Genomic DNA, 18785 nt, shown 5'->3' with positions numbered 1-18785 from the left:
TCCAAGCGGGGTACTGTCTTCCCTCTATTGAACCCCAATCCTGTGCAAGCTTGGTCCAATGGTCATGCAATGTCCGGTGTATCCAGTGAGACAGTCCATCTTTGCGCCACCGCCTTCTCCGGCTAGGAAATCTTCTCAGCCAGGCATTCTTCTCGATCCAAACGACAAACTAGAGGAGGAACAGCTACCAGGGTACTCGCCGGAGGATTTCTACCCTGTGAAGATCGGTGACGTATTTCAATCAAGATACCAGGTAGCTGGAAAACTTGCCTTTGGAGGCCATTCCACAGTGTGGTTGTGCAGAGATCTAGAGTAAGTGCTAATATCGGTGACATGGAGGTGGAAGGCTAAAAGGTAGTAGGCAACATGCCTATGTTACATTGAAAGTCTACGAGCGTGACCCTAGCCATGCAAGAAGAGAAAAGGACGTGTACAAACATCTTAGAAACGTCGAGTCAAGCCATACAGGGTCTATGCTCGTGCGCCGCGCTATGGATGACTTTCAAATCAGTTCGGCGGGATACGCCCACTCCTATCAGTGCTTCGTGCATCCTCCTTTAGCTATGAGTCTATGCGAGCTACGCACTCGGACAATAGACGGAGTGCTGCCGGAAGATCTGCTCAAGTCAACTTTGATCCACTTACTGCTTGCTCTCGACTTTCTTCACACAGAAGCCAAGATTGTTCATACTAGTATGATATTCCTAATACTGATTGTGAAACCGCGCACACTCCTGGAGTTCCCTATTGACCCAATATCAGATATACAGGAAGATAACGTCCTGCTCAGTGTGGAGGATGAGTCAATTCTCGTTGATTTTGAGGAAGCAGAGAGTTCCAGCCCCGGCCCTCGCAAAGTTGTTGGCGATCGGGTGATCTATTCCTCCCGAGACCTAGGGATGCCAAAGGTGCATGGCCGTCCTATCTTGTCGGACTTCAGTGAGGCTCGCTTTAGCTCGAGTCTAGGGAAGCAGTGGGAAGATGTCCAACCTTTCGTCTACCGGGCTCCAGAGGTTATATTGCGGATGCCATGGAATGAAAAGATTGATATTTGGAATATAGGTGCCCTTGTATGTATATCTACAATACTATTCTCGTTCCGCCAAATGCTGACTGTTTATATAGGCCTGGGATCTTTTTGAGAAGAAACGTCTATTCTACGTCCGCGATTCATACAGGAACGTCTCAGACAGCCACCACCTCGCTGGGATGATAGCAATCATGGGCGCGCCACCAAAGGAAATGCTTCGAAATAGCGATTATGCGATGAAATTCTTCGATAGCGACGGTAAGATTATATTATTCTTCCTTGTACACTGTGTAGGACTGACTGATGGATAAAATCCAGGCAATTGGATAGGTACCGCCGAAATTCCCTCTATATCTATGGAGAAGCTGGAAGACAATTTGCGAGATACAGAACAAAGTTTATTTCTATGCTTCATGCGGAAGATGCTTCAGTGGCAGCCAGAAGGTCGAGCATCTGCGAAAGAGTTACTGGCGGATCCTTGGCTGAAGTCAACTTAGTTCGAGGACATGAGTGGTTTCTACAGAAGAGAGGAAAGAGGGCACAAGAAAATAAAAAGAGAAATAAAAAAAATAAAAGAGAAATCAGGCTGATCTCTGGAGAGACAAGCATCTGTATAATGTGCCTGACATCAGCACCTCCGGATCCCCTATAAGGACGCCGTCCCTACGAGTGGACCGTTCACTTGGTAACTTCTCCCTCTGATCGAACCAACCAACGATCTTCCCATAACACATCTGACAAACCTCCAATATGAAGATCATCTTGTCAGCTTCCGCTCTTTTTGCCTCTCTATCCACCGCAGCCAATTCTCAAGCCGGCCTTGATTACTGTGCGTTTAATCTAATGGGAAAAGGTAATGCTTCGTACCTTGCAACTCAGTTGTTAATCTCAGCTTACAAATCTGTCGGACGCAGGCAACTATCATGACGAGATCTACGATGCCCTCAGAAATGCTGACTGGCCGATCGACCCTACAAGGGTCAATTTCGACTACTACCTCTATCGCTGCCATGATGATGGGACAATCTCGAAGACTGAGAATTGTCCCTGGGGATGCGTCGACGGTGGCGACAACAGAGATGACTCTTGCGAGTAAGAATATGTGGGCAGTGGACTCCTTCTAAGATGAGATGCTGAAGGAACTGGTTTGTTTTGCGGACCTGTAAATATGTTAAGATGTTTTCTATTCCGTGATTTGAATTCCTTGAACTTTAGTTTTCACTCGCATGACCATATCTTGCAACATGGGGAAGTATATATCTCGTGCAATCCCTGATAGCCAAAAGAAATACCTAGATAACATAGAAGGCCATGTAAAAGTGCCTAGTGTTCCAAGGTTGACACGTCGGGTTTCCGTACATAGTGCGTAGCTGGGTGATTGGGTGAGTGAGGAAGAGGTGAGCAGCTCACCATCTATTGTGAACTGACCCAAGTTCTGCCTCACCGGTGAGACCCGCATAGTTAGATGTTCAATAGTTATTCTAACAGGGTAGTAGAATTTTGATTCATTGATGGATTAATAATGGGTGTCCTACGGCCGCTAGATTATGGAATGTACATGCAGTCCTATAAGAGAGTCCAACTAAGAATATGCCCTATATACCATCACGATCAGATTCTTATTACCCAAGTCTTTACCGAGTAACTAGGCCACCTTTGTCGTCTCAATCCGATCTTTTCGAATAATATCTTCAATTAGTATCGGTGTACTACTACTAGTAGTTTATATATCTTATTTGTGCCATTTATATCCGCCAAGCAGAAGGGAATCAGAATACCTACGGTGGACTAAATCGAGCTTGCGGACAATAGATCGACTTTTGAGCAATATATCCGAATTCTGGCCATTTTACATTCGACCAAGGCTGCCACGCGACCGACGCGCTTTCAAAATATACTGTACATCCAATAAAGCCTCAAAATATACTATTATATAGTATTTATTATTAGAATTATAACATACTGCTTTAATCTTAGATATTATTGATCACTGTTTTCAAATTAGCAGTAGTAGCGTAGTATTCATGTTAGTACCTTAATAGAAGTAGTAATAGCAGTAGTAGTAGTAGTGGTAGTAGCGGTGGTGGTAGTGTTAGACTAAGCCCTAAACTTAAGGGGTAGTAGTATCTAAGCTTGGGGGCCACAGTGCCAAGAGATAGGAATTTTTAAAAGCATTAAAAATGTAAAAGCGGTAAATATTTTCAGGTCCAGACTAGTCATTCGTCATTCCTCCGATTGAAAGGATTAATATTATCAGTAGATAATGGCAGTGGGACCACTTAAGAATATCTCTCTAATTGGGTAGAATACAGTGCCTTGTGTTGGTAAACTTGGTAGTATTTTACATTGTCCGGAAGCTCGAGTTAGTCCGTCGTAAATACTATTACCCAGTCAAGCCTAGCTCCTCTGCTTGCTGTGTTAGAGGCCGATAGTCTCTCTGCTTCATTGAAATTGCTTTTGCTCATAGACCTTGGCAAGGCTTTCGGACACGACAGCTGTTAGTGGATGCTCCGAGCCCCAGACCTCCTTGCATCCCTCTCGAATTGTAATAAACTCCTTTTCCGCCTTATCAAGCTGGCCATTCCTAAGCCAAACTGATGCAAGGTTATAAGAGACATATAATAATACCTTACAGTTATCTGGATCGGGGGTTTGAGCTATGACAGTAGACATGCGTAAGAGAAGTCTTTCGGCATCATGCAATCGTTTGGTCAGCATGTATAAGCTGGAAAGGTTGAGTGCGGCATCTGATCGTTTAATGACTTCTAAGCCCACAGCCTGAGGACTGCTTGGGTACCCAAGCACTCGCAGAAGCATATTTTCTGCGTCATCCAGCCGGCGCATCGTGAGATATAATTGACCGAGGCGGGCAGCAATGTCAAGTGTCAAGGGATCACTGGATCCCAACAGCGCTTCTCGCATAGTCAATGCTTGTGTATACATCTGTTCGGCAGCGACGCTCTTTCCATGGTTCTCATAAAGAAACGCAAGATCGAGCATCACCTGGATTGTCCTTTCGTCGTGTGGCCCTAATGTTCTCTTAAGTCCATTAAGTGCTCTAGTATATGAATCCTCGGCGTCTTGAAAGTGGTTTTGCTTGAGGTGTAAGTGACCTAGGTCTTGAAGAACCTTAATGGTAGAATAGTGGTTTGGACCATACAGCTTTTCCCTTTCGGTAAAGACACGTTCATAGAGTTTCTCGGCATCATCAAACTTGCCCTGGTCTTTATACAAGAAACCGAGAATACTGACTGATACGAGTGTTGAAGAATGAGCCGGGCCCTGGAGGGTCTCTCTTATCAAAATGACCTCTTTCAACATCAGCTCTGCTTCGTTCTTTTTGCCTGTAAGTCCGAGCAAGTGACAAAGATTGTCGCTTACATCGAGTAAGTCGGTCACCAGCCCCGAGTGTATGAGTGACTTCTCGTTGTGGGCTATTTCTAGGCGCCAGTATAGACATGCGAAATCATTATGTTTGCTGTTGCTATGCAATCTGCTTTTCACTCTCGCTAGAAGGAGAGTCGCTAGTATGTGCCCATCCGCTGCGACGTCTTTCCCAAACAATGCTTGAAGATACATTTCCTTTGCCGCCTGGTAGTCTCCCTGAAAGGTGTACACATGGCCTAAGTTTATCCTTGTACCAACAAGAGATAAATCATTGGCCTCAAGAATTTTCTCCTTTCTAGTTAACGCCGTTCCAAGAAGTTCTTTAGCTTCAGAATACCTCTTTTGCGCAAAGTAGAGATAGCCAAGATCATTCATAATGGAGAGAGTCACATCGTCATCGGGGTCATGGGCTGCCTGACTTTGAAGGAATAACTTCAGGAGCCTTACCGCAGAGTCATACTGTGTTTGGTACAGAAGCAACGAGGAGATACCCCTAACAGCACGCAGCCTCTCGGGCGTAATCATCTCAATGATGTCAGATGTGAGGAAACGGCTCTGACTAAGATGCTTTGCATGTGGGACATAACGGGAGTAGAGAGGATATGCAAGTGATTCTTCATCGCTCACTTCGATAGACCCTGAGACACAGCCAAAGGCATACCAGTAGCCTTGACGACCAACAGCCTTCCTCAGGCTGGCCGATACCCAGTCATGCACGCACTTATGCATGCTCCATTCTTTCAAACCTGGGTGAAATTCGAGGAATGAATATTCGGCCAGAACTGTCATAGCCCCATTAAAACTAATGTCATTGTTGATCACTTCGTACAGAGGACACCCATCCTTGAGACCAGCACGAAAAAGCTCATACCACAGACTTTGATTGTCAAAATAAGCCAGTATTCTAAGCATAGCCGCCGCTTCTGTATCGTCTTTCATCAGTCGATTATATGATATCTCCCAGGTTGTGTAGAGTGTACGTTCCTGGTATTCTTGAAGCTTGACAGGGCGACGAGGATCAATGTTCCATCGGTTCTCATATTCTTGAAGGTAGCGCTGGAAGGTAAAAGGGCTTTTCCGGAGGTACGCACCCGCAGTGGCCAGCGCGAGAGGTAAGCCAGCCAGCCGCTCGGCAAGCTGCACTGCAAAAATGTCTGTCATTTATATTGAGCAAGTGGATACCAATTAGATGAAGCTTAAAAACATGGAATTCTCACCTGATAAGAGGTTGTCACGTTCTGACCTAGTTTCCAGGATCGTCAGGCTGTTATCGACACTTTGAAAAGGTTTGATATCAAACAGTGCAGTTCTCCCGGTCACTTGATCGGCCTGTCGCGTGGTAATTATAATAGCGCCATGAGCAGCAGGTGGATAGTAGGAATCAAGTTTAAAGTCACTGGGATTGTCGTAATTGTCGAATATCAAGAGCCATTTTGAGTTTTCGGGGTCAGAAAGCCATTCTCTTGTTCTTCTCACAGCTTCGTTGCCCTCCAATGATTGCGAAACTTTACTTCCAAAAATGAGTCCCGCAGCTGTCGCAAAACTGTTCTTCAAAGATATCTCTGTCGCAGCGTTGAACCAAAGGACTGTTTCATAGGACGCATGCGGGGTTTGAGCATAGGTGAGGGCAATTTGCGTCTTTCCAACACCGCCTATCCCCCCAATAGCGAGACGCTGCTGCTGCTGCTGCTTTCTTTGTCCGCCCTGGCTGCTTGGATGGAGATCCTTTCGGATGGTTCTGAGCTCAGCATCGCGACCAACGAAGAGTCCTGGAGACATGGACGGTGCCTGATCAAGGCATATGCCCAATGGTTTGCGAAAGCTAAAGTCATCGTTCTGTATGGTGTTGGCTGGAGCAATGATTAGTTTCTAAGATCTATAACATGGTATTCACCCCATACTCCAGGAGGCAAAATAGGAAGTAGGGCTCTGAATGACTATACGATAATATTCATAATAGGAAAGTATAGAATAGTGATGCATACAACAGATCTCGGTATCAACAAAATCGTTCCCAAGACAGAATTCAAAGCCCAATTATCAAGATTACTCCTTACCGAAATTGAAGGTTTGAGTCTCAACGCGAGCGTGAGTGTTGATCTGTTGACCATTTCCAGTATTTAGCTGCCCATTGCCACTGTTGACATTGTTGTTTTGGGCCCCACTGCTGTGGAAGCTTAGGGAAAATCCGTCTTCCAGCAGAGTTGTGTCGCAGTGATCTTTCATTTCGTTTAAAATGGTCTCGAGTTCCGTATTTTGACTCGGTGTCACAGACCCAATGGACTCACAGTTGACTAAAAGCTGCACGTCTTGAGTGATTGCGATCATAAGCAAATCGACTTTGTTTCGCTGGCCAAGTCTATGCACGATCTTCGAGTACCGTTGTCGCCATGAAACGCTATCCGTGGGCCCGGATAGAACCTTTGTGAATATCTCCGACAGTCTTCGGGCCTTTTCCTCGCAGCTGTTAAGCGTTTCCTCCAATGCCTCACAAACATCGGAAGACAAGGAATCTTTGAGTGGCTCCAAGGTCGATTTGAAAGTTTGAAGAATGTGAAGAAGCACCGGCAGCCGCCGCGCGGCGACTTCAAAGGTCTCGGATAATCTGATATCCTTCCGTGCGCGTTGATACAACGTTGTGGTGGCATCGAGAACGGTGATAACCGCCGATAACACGCCAAGCAGCTCCACGCCGGACATTGTGGTCAGGGTAGATGCTTAAGAGTCAATCACGTCGAGCACTTTCGTCGGCGGGCAGTTTTCAAAATTGTGACAGTAACAAGATTAAACCGCATAAATTGGGGGGTTTGAAGACTTTACACTACCGTTCCCCCCCTTGGGGCCGCACTCTTTCTTGCCCTGGTTTAGTATTTTTGAATGACAGGGATCATTGACCACTCAATAAAATCATCTTTGCTATGATTGGAGGAGGCCGCGCAAATCTCAATTTCCATTCGCCGAAGGTTGAGATAGCGGTGACGAGGCTGAGACACTAGATTCGAGAGGCGGAAGTCATGGAATAGAGGTCTGAGCCCCGAGATGAGGCTGAGCATAAGATGACGAAAAAGCGTGATTACTGCCTACTAATTGTGACCAGTCTGTCCTCGCAGCGTACTGATCTTCACTTCTCCCAGATTTCAAACTGACCAGTCAATTACCGGTGCTATGAGTAACCCAACAGCCCTCAACCAGTTTATTACTCACTCGCTTCTTTCTTACCCCAGTGGCCATGCCTCCTTTCCACTAGCCAGTGGCTTTTTAGGTCATCTACGGTGGGAAATCAATGAAAATAGCGTTTGGGATTTAACCAGCTTGGACTTTATGGCAGTGCTTACCCTTGTAGCTATTGGTGTCAAAGGCCATAGGGTGGGTATGGACTTAGCATCCTAGCCAATTATCACTGAGATATTTCACACTGTTCTGGATAATGTGGCTACATGCGACTTACAAGAACATGGCACCCAGCGGAGTTGGCTGGGAGTTTCTGTTCGTTAGTTTCGCCCTCGCGATCACCGGCAAAGCCATCATTGCGAGACAAGGTCTTCCACGCAGCTTGATCGTTATTGAGGACTATAGTACAATACAGAAACATTTCTCCGACAAGAGCTACCTTACATTATTTGGCCTGGGCAGTCGAAGCAGCAGCCCTCGAAGGGGGTAGAGATTAAAACAGGTTTCCGCGTTTATATGCGCCATATATCGACAATATCGACTTAGATGGGACGTTCTAGTCGATTAGGTCTAGCTCTAGATTTAATAAATTTTCAAATCACCATTTTATATGATATCAAAGACATAGAACAACTTGCAGATTTATATAAAAATGATAATCAGCTTAAAGATAGAATGTGGTGAAAACCGTGAGAGAGTATAAATTCAGCGCGATGGACATTATACTATTCAATATGACAGTACACTTCCCTACCGTAGATGTGAAATATATGCCTTCTACTTTTCCGAATAAAGCATATGCAGGTCACTGAAGAAAGAAAGGTGGACCCTAAAGAGCCGCTACGAGCGCCAAGACGCCCACGACAACGTTCTTTGGTGAGCACAGTCTATACTTTTCCCCCTCTTCATCCTCCTTCCCCCGCCGGCGTTCCTTTCGGACTCTTCTTCCACACCCACGTACATCGAGAGATAAAGTCTCGAGATAAAATGAGTGCTATACAGAATATCTCGGTGAGTTGCCTGTGGATGTAAATTGACCAACCCCTCACTTCAAACCATAAATAGTGCGGTCGCTGCCAATCCAAGAAGGTAAGCCGATCTAGTCTTGGCAATTCCAGCTGGACAGATTAACTGAACAACAACCTGTCAGGTTCGCTGCAATCGCGTCTCTCCACAGTGTGGGAATTGTGAAGCCGCGGGAGCTGAGTGTGTGTACTTGCCTCGAAAGCCACGGTCCAAGAAACAAGTGTATTTCATTATCTTTATCAACAAGGCCACTCAACTCCACCAGGCAACTGACAAGTTGTCGCAGAAACGCACCACCCGATAAACGTTTGCTTTTGGAGATTATCGACCGTCTTAAACGTCTTGAAGAACAAGTCGGTCTGGAAAACACTCCAGAAACTGAAAATAATGGTGACGATTCTATGTCAATTTCATCCGTCGGTTCAGAGGCCCCTCGCGCCATATCCCTAGACAAAGATCCGGCTCAAGTAGTTCCATCCGTGATTCGAGATATAGTCAGCCGAATCAATGATGAAGGCACTCGATCTATGCTTCTCTCCAACGTCTTTTGTCACCTGCGACAAGTTGACTCATGCTATTTCGAAAACGATAGATGTATTACAGCAATGACATCTGCTATATTGGAGATTGAACCTACACAGAGTACGCAGAGCACCGAGCCGCTTGGGGACCCGGTTATCCCAAAAGACCTGGCAAAGAAAATCATCGAAAGCAAGTGACTGCGTCCTCTTATAGGTGTTGATGATCTAATATCCTTTCCAGACCACTATGGCTCGTACCAATTTCCAGGCTTCGAATTTCCTCTCGAGAAATCATTCCTATGTTCAATCCCCGACCTAATCGAGATCCCTCACGTCCAACTAGATTGTACATCTCAAATCATATACTACTCTGTTCTCCTTCGGGGAATTCTTCTGGAGCCCGAACCCCATCCTAGAAGGGGCAGCATTATGCGAAATCTATATCTAAAGTGCGTTGCATTAAGTGACGAATGGATGAAGAATATCCAAGATAACCCCGTGGACTTCTTGGCCGCATCCCTCATGGCAAGCGCATCACATATATTAGATCTCCAACCCACAAAGCTAACAAACCAGTAGACGTCAACAGCCCTCGAAGGCTATAACACAGATCTAGCGTGGAAGGCGTTCAGTCACACATGCAGGATATCAAAGACCCTAGGCTATTTTTCCGTCGACGAAACACCAAGTGAAGGGGACAACCAACCCTCCACACCAGCTGGCACACCACTGCATGAAGCTGAAGTCGAACGAAATCGCAAACGCTTCGTATTCTGGCACATCCTTCGAACAGACAGTCTCTTCCGAAAGTCATTCGGCAAGCCAACTCTCATCCCCGCAGGATCGTGGAAAGTCCATTTTCCCGATCCAACAATCAATGGCGTGGATGATAAATCCTCGCGCTTTATACAAATTCATTTCCTAATTTCGATGCGGCTTGGTCTTATTGTTAGGAAGTATCTCGATTGGATTGATAGTGGTCCGGATCCGGATCCGGTTTCACATGATGCTATTATTCATACTTATATCGATGAGGTGCAGTCTATATTATCGGATTGGGATACTGTGCGTTATACCCTACTCTAGCGGCGTCGCAAAAATGGAATACTGTGCTAATAGGAACAAAAGGCGAGCCTTCTTCGAACGTTGTCAAATTATGTCGATTCCTGGCTTTGCATCGACGTGCTGGTCGGTAGCTATGAGATACTTATTGTGCTGCATCTGTCGAAGAAATGTGACCATGGTCATCTCTTACCATATGAAGCTGTTAATCTGGCAAGGAAGTCACTAAAGATCTTTCAATCGCTCCTGGGGTCCACGTCGCAAGCGTTCTGGGGAATCAGGTATAGAAAGCCTCACATACCCATTCATGTCCTTGTTGTGCATATTATTAACCGCACATATAGTCCTATCACGATGTATCAATTCCTCCCCTTTTTTATTCTTTGCTTAGACATCATATGTAATCCAGACCATGAAAACCTTGATGAAGATCTGGGGACTGTGGCTTGGGTATGCGACTATGTCAAAATGGCCGCCGAGGGACGGGTCGAGCTGAAGCCGGTCATGATTATCATAAAGGAGATGGTCACTGCTTGTCAAAAGGCAGAAATGGACCGTCTAGCACGGTCAGTTACTACTGGTGAATAGGCACATCGTCGATGTCTGCACACCTTCCGGAATTTCTATTTGGATCACAAATAGGACATTATTAGTCATTGGGAGATACAACATATAACAATTGTAAGAAAGCACATTACACCCTTGATTAAGCTAGCCCGCATTACTGGATTCTGACTGACCTTTCTTGGTCCTGAATCCTGTGGTGGCAGCTGTAGTGTAAAGTGTACGGTACTTTCACGGGCACAACAAAGCCCGGACCTTGCTAACCAGATGGATTCTCCGAGCTGCCTGGTGACAGTATATGTGCTGACTGTGTGCCCGTGAGAGACTGACCGAGTTTCAGGAGAGGCGACGACGACGAGCTTGGCAAGCCAGCGACCGAGTGGCCGAGCTTCGCGATGGGAGACGTTCGAGTCATCCAAAAGATTGGACGTTATTTACAAGGGTAGATAAAACAATGCGACCGGTGTTGTCTCCCTTGTCAACTTGACAAACGCAAACTACCAGATATCTTCATCCGATTAGCACATCGCGGCCACGTGATGCTTTAATGCCATAAGCAAACTATTTTTATTGGACGCGTTAGCATGGGGAGATTATTGGTCGCAATGTTAATAGAAAATCCGAAAGTCTGGAAGTTGACCCACACATACAGTCACATGATTATAGATTGCTTTAAGTTGAATGGCCTGAACTGAGTATATCACATAGTGGGTTTACTTTTTGGGTGAGTTGGAGGGAGGCCTATGGATCATTGCCACTTGAAGGGATATATATCGGTAGTGAGACACAAGAATTAGCTAGTAAAAGGATACCACAGAACTGCGGAGACCGCGGGGATAATCGCAAAGGAAAAAATAAATAAAAAAAAAAAAAAAAAAAAAAAAAAGGAAAATGGGAGAAAATAATCCTTGTTTATTATATGCTTTGAGTATCTTGCCATTTGTATAGCGTGACAAAGAAGTAAGCCGTGAGCTGACCTGGGGGTTATACTTCTATCAAATTGCTAAAGCTTCTGCTTATAAGCATTATGGAAGATCAGCTGCCCTGGTGTCTTAGGGGAAACAGAAGATAAGTATAATAGAAGACTATATGATCACTTAAAGTAATGGTGAATACTAGGTTACTAGGAATGTCTTTCTCCACGAAAAGTAACGGTGCACTGGTGCTAATGGTCTGCGCAACCGTGAACACCACCACTGAAGACGATGTACCAATCTGCTCACCATCCGAGACCTTCGGTCGGCGTCGGAGTGGGCGCACCCACTGAGCCTTGTGGTACTGCTTCTTCTACCCCATGTACTACCTCGCTTTCAACCCCAGTAGGTGTTGGGCTCGGAAAGCTAACAGTCCCATCCACTATCGGTACCAAAGTTACAGCTGGGATATACCAACTGCAATCACAGTTCTCCCACTTGGCGTCAATCTGCGTCACTTCACTCGGCATATCGATGAAAGGCAAATAATCATCCCGGATTAATGTACAAGCAGAATCATACACACCACACTGTGACCCTCCCCAATATTGGGGCCAGGGGATTAGAGGCTGCGTGTAGTTTCCTACTGTCTGGGGAAGGAACTCCGCAAAGTTAAATGGATATGCTGTTCCGCGGATGGGATACCGCGCATTTCTGTGTCCTCGTCGTGACGTGATGGTTGTGGGATTCACAGAGATCATCTTGTTTTCATGATATTCGCCACACTGCCCGGCGTGACGACTGTTGCCCCAGGCGTAGATTGACGTGAAAAAGATATAGGCACTTGGAGAGACAAGAGTTTGGTCACCTAACATTGCCGTATTAGGACCGTTGCCGGTCGGTGTAGCCGGGATTGTGGTTCCATTTTGAGCGCAGAGATCGCTGCCAGCAGTTGTAACGGGCCAGTAGAACAATGTTGCTGTGTCGGGAAGGAAGTGACAGCTTCCACATTGCTCTGGTCGTTCGCTTGTTGTCATTGGGCAGCGGCCTGGGATGAGGGGACTATTTGTGTCGCCTGGAATGGAGACGGAGATGCTTGACTTGTAGGCCCGTGAACGGCTTTTGTATGTCTCCCAGACGCCCTTGCAGCCTTCGCGATCAAGTTGGCAAGTTGGGGAGGCTGATGGTACGTTGTAAAGCGTCGTTGTGATGGTTGTTGGGATGTAGAACGTGCTGCATGCTCCTGTGCCGGGGTAATAGTCTGTCACGGTTTCGCGGGGGCCTAGGGCCCGTGCATGCCCGTCGCAAAGAGTGGTAACAGGCCCTGTATGAGTATCATAGTAACTTTCCAGGTGGCTGCTTGTCGTGCAGGCGCCTGTGCTGGTCGGGATTAGTTCTGTTAATGTTGATGTGGCAGTAGGGCCGAGAGATTCCAGGCCGCCTGAGCGGCCATCATATTGTATCCATTGCGCTGCGCAGTCGACGCCAGGGCTGTCGGTCGGTCCGTAGAGATAGTCGGTGGAGGTTGGCCAGAATAAGGTCGTACCAGAGATGACGAGCCATTGACTGCTGGTGTAGCATGTTGGCTCGACTGAGGGACTTAGGGAGGTGAGTGTATCTGAGGTTGGAGCTTGGGAGACGCTGGATATGGTAGAAGTGCCACGATTGATTACTATAACTTTGTTAGCTGCACCTAAGGTAGACGAAGATAATAGCGCATACAAGGATTACCCCATGCTGTCGGTAGGCAAGACAGCAACAGGATCGCCGGGAGCATATTGACCGCACGAAAATTGATTTCTCACCAAACGGCACACTGACTTCACACAATTCAGGCAAGGGAACTGGAGACTTTGAAGTACATTTATACCACGCCCACATTCTAGCTCTCAAGCGGCTGGGTCTATCGGAATCCAATTACATTTCTATGAACAAAGCAAACCCCGAGAGCTCAGCTGAGTCTGACATACACCAGCTGATCCAGTTGTTGTTTCTATTGGTCCGGATTCACCTGCAGGTGCAGAGCATGCAGTTGTGATTAATGCAACAGGGGTTTGGTAGGCTGACAGGATCGAGTTGAATGCATGAAACCCTAGGGCGGGGAATCGTACGACGGCCATGACTCGTCGTATTCTTTAGGGTATGACTTGCCGATAGGTAGGAAAGAGCCAAGAGCAAAAAAGAATTCCGCCAAGCACATTGCAGAAGAAGTGCACGCTTATAAATCCTCTTACTGTTATTGCATACAAATCCATAATATTAGCCTATAGGCTTCTGGTGAAGTAAATTATATTCACAAATTTACCATGAGCCTAGCCACAATCTCTTCAAAGACACCGAATTCTCCAAGCAAACAACTTTCATCGTATGCTTTAAGCTGTTATGAGCTTCGCTCAAATGCCAAGCACAAGTATTGATTTCCTAGTGCACTCACACCTATCCTCGTGAAAAAGGTTGATATCGTGACCCGTTTCCTGTCTGCCCCTAGTCTGCCCAGCGAGCCATTTTCTATATAGGTTGATTTTTAAGAACTCGATAGCTTTCCGCAGGGGTACTATATGTGATACTATGAACCGGCTACAGTTATCTCGAAGTCAATACAAACGCTACCAGTCTAAGCCGCGGTGGCCAAATGGATCGGCAGGTACAGCAATAGGCTCTTATGGTGACAATTACTATAACTCACTTTGTTTCCTCGCGTAATGCGTTTCGCGTCGATGTTCGAGCGCATTGAGCTGCATACAATGGTCAATCGAGGACTTATGTTGAGCTGTCCAGTGGTGCAATCAAGGTACAGGCCCCGGAACGCGAGCAGGAAGCATTCAACTGGATGGTAGTGGGAGCAGACTGTGATACCAAGAGCAAGATTGACTGTGTGAGGGCAGCTCTATATAGCGCCATATATTACTCGATTCAAGAAAAGCGTGCGCATTTCTATTGCCATCCATTTGTTTCATTGCTGGAAAGAAATGCCCTATAATACTCCGGCCTTCTTTGGGGCACCATAGTTTACAGTCCACCTGGGCTCCCCGACCTGTTGAAAACTTCTTGACTAATAGTTCCCACCAACTTGTTGAAGAAGGCGATATTGTAAAAGTGCTAATGGCGACCCGAGACATGAGAGACAATGTAACACTATTCTTGCCCGCAAATAGGATGAAAGTCTCCATGCATATGGATTTCAAGTATTATTTCCACAAGATCTGGTCACGACGATAATTGGGAGCAACCTGTGGTCCGTCGAGGATTCTTAGCGCCGTGGCATCTCGAATGAAGGCCCTCGGAATTTAAACTTGCCGCACATTATGCCTTCATAGGAAAGAGTTGCGAGTTCGGATCTGCGCCAATGCTGGAAGCCGGCCACTAGCAGCTTACACGTGAATGAAGAGAATATATATGGCCCTCGGCTTTCTTTAACTAGATAAAGTATATTCTCCTCAAAATGTAAACCGTTCTATCCATGAAACCTTCCACCAATATACCTGAACCCAGCATGGAACAACATCAAAACCCGAAAGACTCGATGAAGTCAACCTGGCGTCGATGGGACCGAAGCCAATGGACACTATCACACAAACTCCTTGAACAAGCGAACGTTTACCACGTTGACCTGGATCGAGAGGTCCCGGTTCACTCAAAAGAGGAAAAGTTACCCTACGTCTCAGACTTGTCTCTCCACCGCTGGATTATCTTCCATGCGGCTATACCACTCATCCTCCATCAACTTTATGTGTATCTGACCGGCCACAATTTCGGTCCCATCATTGCGTTTGCCTTCTACTACTATACCAACAGGATTTTCACCAGTCGTGAACTTCGAAAGCTTCGCGAGATGGGCCGTACCTATGGGTTTTTAGATGGCGACAAACACGAGCGAGATGGCGTCCCCGACGTGGGAGTTTCCAAAGTCCTGATATCGGTCATGCTGGCAAGCCTAGTTCGCCCAATGATGATGGTGTATCTTACCTACACTGCAAATAAGGCCCCGGCATCACTAAGCTGGCGATGGCTCCCCCTCGAAGTCAGTCTATATGGCATCGTTCTTGACTTTTGGTTTTACTGGTACCATCGCATCATGCATGATGTAAACGGACTCTGGAAGTTTCACCGGACGCATCACCTCACCAAGCACCCAAATCCGCTCTTGACTATCTATGCGGACTCAGAACAAGAGTTCTTTGACATTGCAGGGATCCCCCTGATAACCTATCTTACAATGAAGTTTATGGGGTTCCCAGTGGGATTCTATGAGTGGCATATATGTCAGCTCTATGTACTATTCGCAGAGCTAGCCGGACACAGCGGTCTTCGTCTGCATGCATCACCGCCCAATCCCTTGACCTGGCTCATGCGCATCTTCGACGCAGAATTGGTTATTGAAGATCATGATCTTCATCATCGAAAGGGGTGGAGGAAGAGTCATAATTATGGAAAGCAAACACGGGTTTGGGATCGTGTATTTGGTACCTGCTGCGACCGGATTGAGGGAGTAGATACCAATGTGGACTACAACAACACGGTTCAAATGAGCATCTTCTAGAATTATGGTTTGCTTGAGCTATATTCTTTTGTGAACCAACGTGAGCCCAAGGGCCTTCTTCTGGAGCTTTTTGTACTCTAATTTTCGCCAATACGATTAGTGTTCAGCTTAAAGGCTTGTATGGCTTTAATTGGCGGTTAACGTATGGCTCAACTTTGTATAGGTTAGTTTAGAATTATGAAAATGGGGCTCAGAGTTTGCGGGGTGATATTGCTCTTATAGTCGAGCATGAAGTATTACTCGACCCCATGGTCCCCTGAAAAGAACCAAAATGCAGTTACTTTGCCAGAGCCCATGCCAGTCGTATTGACAATTTGACCAGATCTTAGTCTACACACTGAGACAAAGATAGAAGTATATTTGTACATACACAATTGACATTTGAATAGGAGGGCCAAGCCGCATTGAAAGAACAGACTAGCATGGTACCATGAACGTGCTGCAAAGATGGTAATGCCTAGAACTATTGTTCAAGGCCTAAGCTGGTTGTTTACAATATAATGAAGGTTTCTGCTTTGCATCTCTTTGGTTTTTCTCTACTACCTAGCCCGCAACATTATAAGCATGGATTTGACTGAGTCAGTATCGATCTGACGAAAATGAATCGGCCTTCACGATACTATGATCTTAATTTCGAAACCGCACGTGCGACGCAAGGATATTCTTCTTAGGCGGCAGATAACAGTATATCGGCAACCTTTTATTTCCCTGCAGCACCCAAACATTGTCAAACCAGTGGTCCATGCTCCTCGTATACGCCCTCTTCTCCAGCAGACTGCTGTTCCGCCTTGAGAGTTCCTCCAGCGAAACGCAACTATCACGCTCAAAACGCGTTCGGGTACTCTCCTGTGATGGGGGCACGATCTCCTTCATCTCATGCCTCTCGGTGAGGATATGTCTCCTCCAGCGATCATCGTGGGGATCCAATCCAGCACCCAAATCCAGCCACTTGGTAACCACGACCGCCACTCCTTCATCACCACACGTGCGGACCTCGACTTGGTACGTGGTGTCGCAGGGGGAACAATGAAACGTTTCTGGGGCCTCACTCTGCGTCTCCGTCTCCGTCTCCGTCTGCCTCCCCATCTCCCTCGCGCTCTCCCTAGCCTCAAACCCACGCCACATACATGTTTCAAGCCCCCTCTTAAGAACCGCATAGACATGCGGCGCATGCAAACTACTATGCCCACAGACCCTAATAAATGGCAACCGATGGACATCGAAATCCGGAATGAGCGCCCAATTCTGCAACCGGAGACACAGACTCGCCTGTCCACCGGCCGCAGCACACACGCATACATCCACAGATAGGAGACTGGTCAGCCTGCGCGACGGGAACATCAGTACCTCCACATGCGCCAGCTTGTCCGTCGAGATCCCGTGCTCGGGCCCGCAATAGTGCCGTTTCATAGCGAGCTGGACGTGCATGTAGTTGAAATGATACAGGGACTCGGTCTGGTGGACTGACATACACCACTGCAGAGAGCGCATCGCCTGGTCGGTGCTGTGTTGGGGGAAGCGGGCATCGGTCCGCCAGGCGGGGCCCGGGGGACTGATGTCTTCTCGCCGGTGAAAATGGGCGCAAATTCGGCAGTAGATGAGTGAGGGGCGAGCGCGTGCGAGGTTACTGTGGAACCTGTGCCAGGCCTCTGTACGGATAGGAAAAGGGCGTTTCTCCCCGAATAGGCTATGAAGATGGTGGTTGCAGAGTGAAAGGCATGCTTTAGTGGCTGGGTCTAAAGAGTTGGCTATCATGTAGAGGATCTCCAGTGGGAGGTCCTCCAGGTAGCTGACTAGTCTTGTTGACCTGTTATTACTCGAAACTGTCTGGCCCCAGGGAGATGGTATCCAGCTGATTAAGCTTACGAGGGGTCGCATTGTGGGGGATGAAATACGAGCTCCAGGAAAGCTTAGGTGGTTGTGGATTTCCTTTGTCGGATATTTAAACATATATCTGACGCGATCCCGTGATCCGCGATACGAACCTTCAGCCTCCGGCCAAGCTAACATCATCAGCATTCATTAGAACTGGACATATGCTGGCAGGCCCCCCAGAGTAAAGGAAATTTTAACATTTATATAAAATGGGGAACGCAACATGTTTATTGGGGATACTCGAAAATGGGCTGGTCACCAAGGGCAAGTTGGAAGAGCTGCTAGGCTACGATTAGGGCATGATAGCCAAGGAAGGAACTGGACGAAGCCCCCCGAGCTTGTCTTCTAGCTTTCTTTTCTCGCGGAAACATTGTTATTCAGACAATAATGCTAATCTAAGCAAGGAATGGATGTAATGTCTTCAGCATAGAGTTTGATAAGTCTGGCTCCCAGGGCGTCTTTAGCAATGCGAAGCCTTTCAAGGGCCCGTAATGAGAAGATATCAACCTTTTGCTGGCTCAGGGTGCGCGTGACTGAGTCGTGACATATTGTAATCTATGTAACGTATGGGAAATACAGTAGCGTGATGATTAGTCATGATAAGCACCGCATGACGGGTGTGGCGCCCTATTCCGCTCTATTTCCTGCTTCGATCCCCCGATGCACTTTTAACAATTCCACCCCAGAAACTACCC

At 46.8% G+C, this 18785-nt stretch overlaps 5 protein-coding genes across 5 annotated transcripts; 2 read left to right on the top strand and 3 right to left on the bottom strand.

Annotated features, from left to right (window-relative positions):
* Nucleotides 1-58: 58 nt before the first annotated feature.
* Nucleotides 59-1527, top strand: AO090011000255 (uncharacterized protein; the record flags this gene model as incomplete). Its single annotated transcript, XM_023232868.1, has 4 exons — nucleotides 59-312; nucleotides 362-1070; nucleotides 1126-1288; nucleotides 1349-1527. The coding sequence occupies 4 exons, from the start codon at nucleotides 59-61 to the stop codon at nucleotides 1525-1527; spliced, it is 1305 nt and encodes a 434-aa protein (XP_023093433.1).
* A 1945-nt stretch (nucleotides 1528-3472) lies between these two features.
* AO090011000253 (uncharacterized protein) lies at nucleotides 3473-6196 on the bottom strand (the record flags this gene model as incomplete). Its single annotated transcript, XM_023232867.1, has 4 exons — nucleotides 3473-3624; nucleotides 3664-5559; nucleotides 5635-5660; nucleotides 5718-6196. 4 exons carry the CDS (start codon nucleotides 6194-6196, stop codon nucleotides 3473-3475), a joined length of 2553 nt encoding a protein of 850 aa, XP_023093432.1.
* Nucleotides 6197-6307: 111 nt separating this feature from the next.
* On the bottom strand, nucleotides 6308-7117 carry AO090011000252 (uncharacterized protein; the record flags this gene model as incomplete). Its single annotated transcript, XM_023232866.1, has 3 exons — nucleotides 6308-6354; nucleotides 6475-6636; nucleotides 6706-7117. The coding sequence occupies 3 exons, from the start codon at nucleotides 7115-7117 to the stop codon at nucleotides 6308-6310; spliced, it is 621 nt and encodes a 206-aa protein (XP_023093431.1).
* Nucleotides 7118-11876: 4759 nt separating this feature from the next.
* AO090011000249 (uncharacterized protein) lies at nucleotides 11877-13795 on the bottom strand (the record flags this gene model as incomplete). The annotated part of the gene is made up of 4 exons (XM_023232865.1): nucleotides 11877-11957; nucleotides 12107-13347; nucleotides 13481-13526; nucleotides 13646-13795. 4 exons carry the CDS (start codon nucleotides 13793-13795, stop codon nucleotides 11877-11879), a joined length of 1518 nt encoding a protein of 505 aa, XP_023093430.1.
* Nucleotides 13796-15168: 1373 nt separating this feature from the next.
* AO090011000248 (sterol desaturase family protein) lies at nucleotides 15169-16215 on the top strand (the record flags this gene model as incomplete). Its single annotated transcript, XM_023232864.1, has 2 exons — nucleotides 15169-15443; nucleotides 15471-16215. 2 exons carry the CDS (start codon nucleotides 15169-15171, stop codon nucleotides 16213-16215), a joined length of 1020 nt encoding a protein of 339 aa, XP_023093429.1.
* Nucleotides 16216-18785: the final 2570 nt, after the last annotated feature.

This window comes from Aspergillus oryzae, chromosome 7 (genome assembly GCF_000184455.2).
Source record: "Aspergillus oryzae RIB40 DNA, chromosome 7".
NCBI classification, from domain to species: Eukaryota; Fungi; Ascomycota; class Eurotiomycetes; order Eurotiales; family Aspergillaceae; genus Aspergillus; species Aspergillus oryzae.
This window is presented reverse-complemented; position numbering and strand designations above follow the sequence as displayed.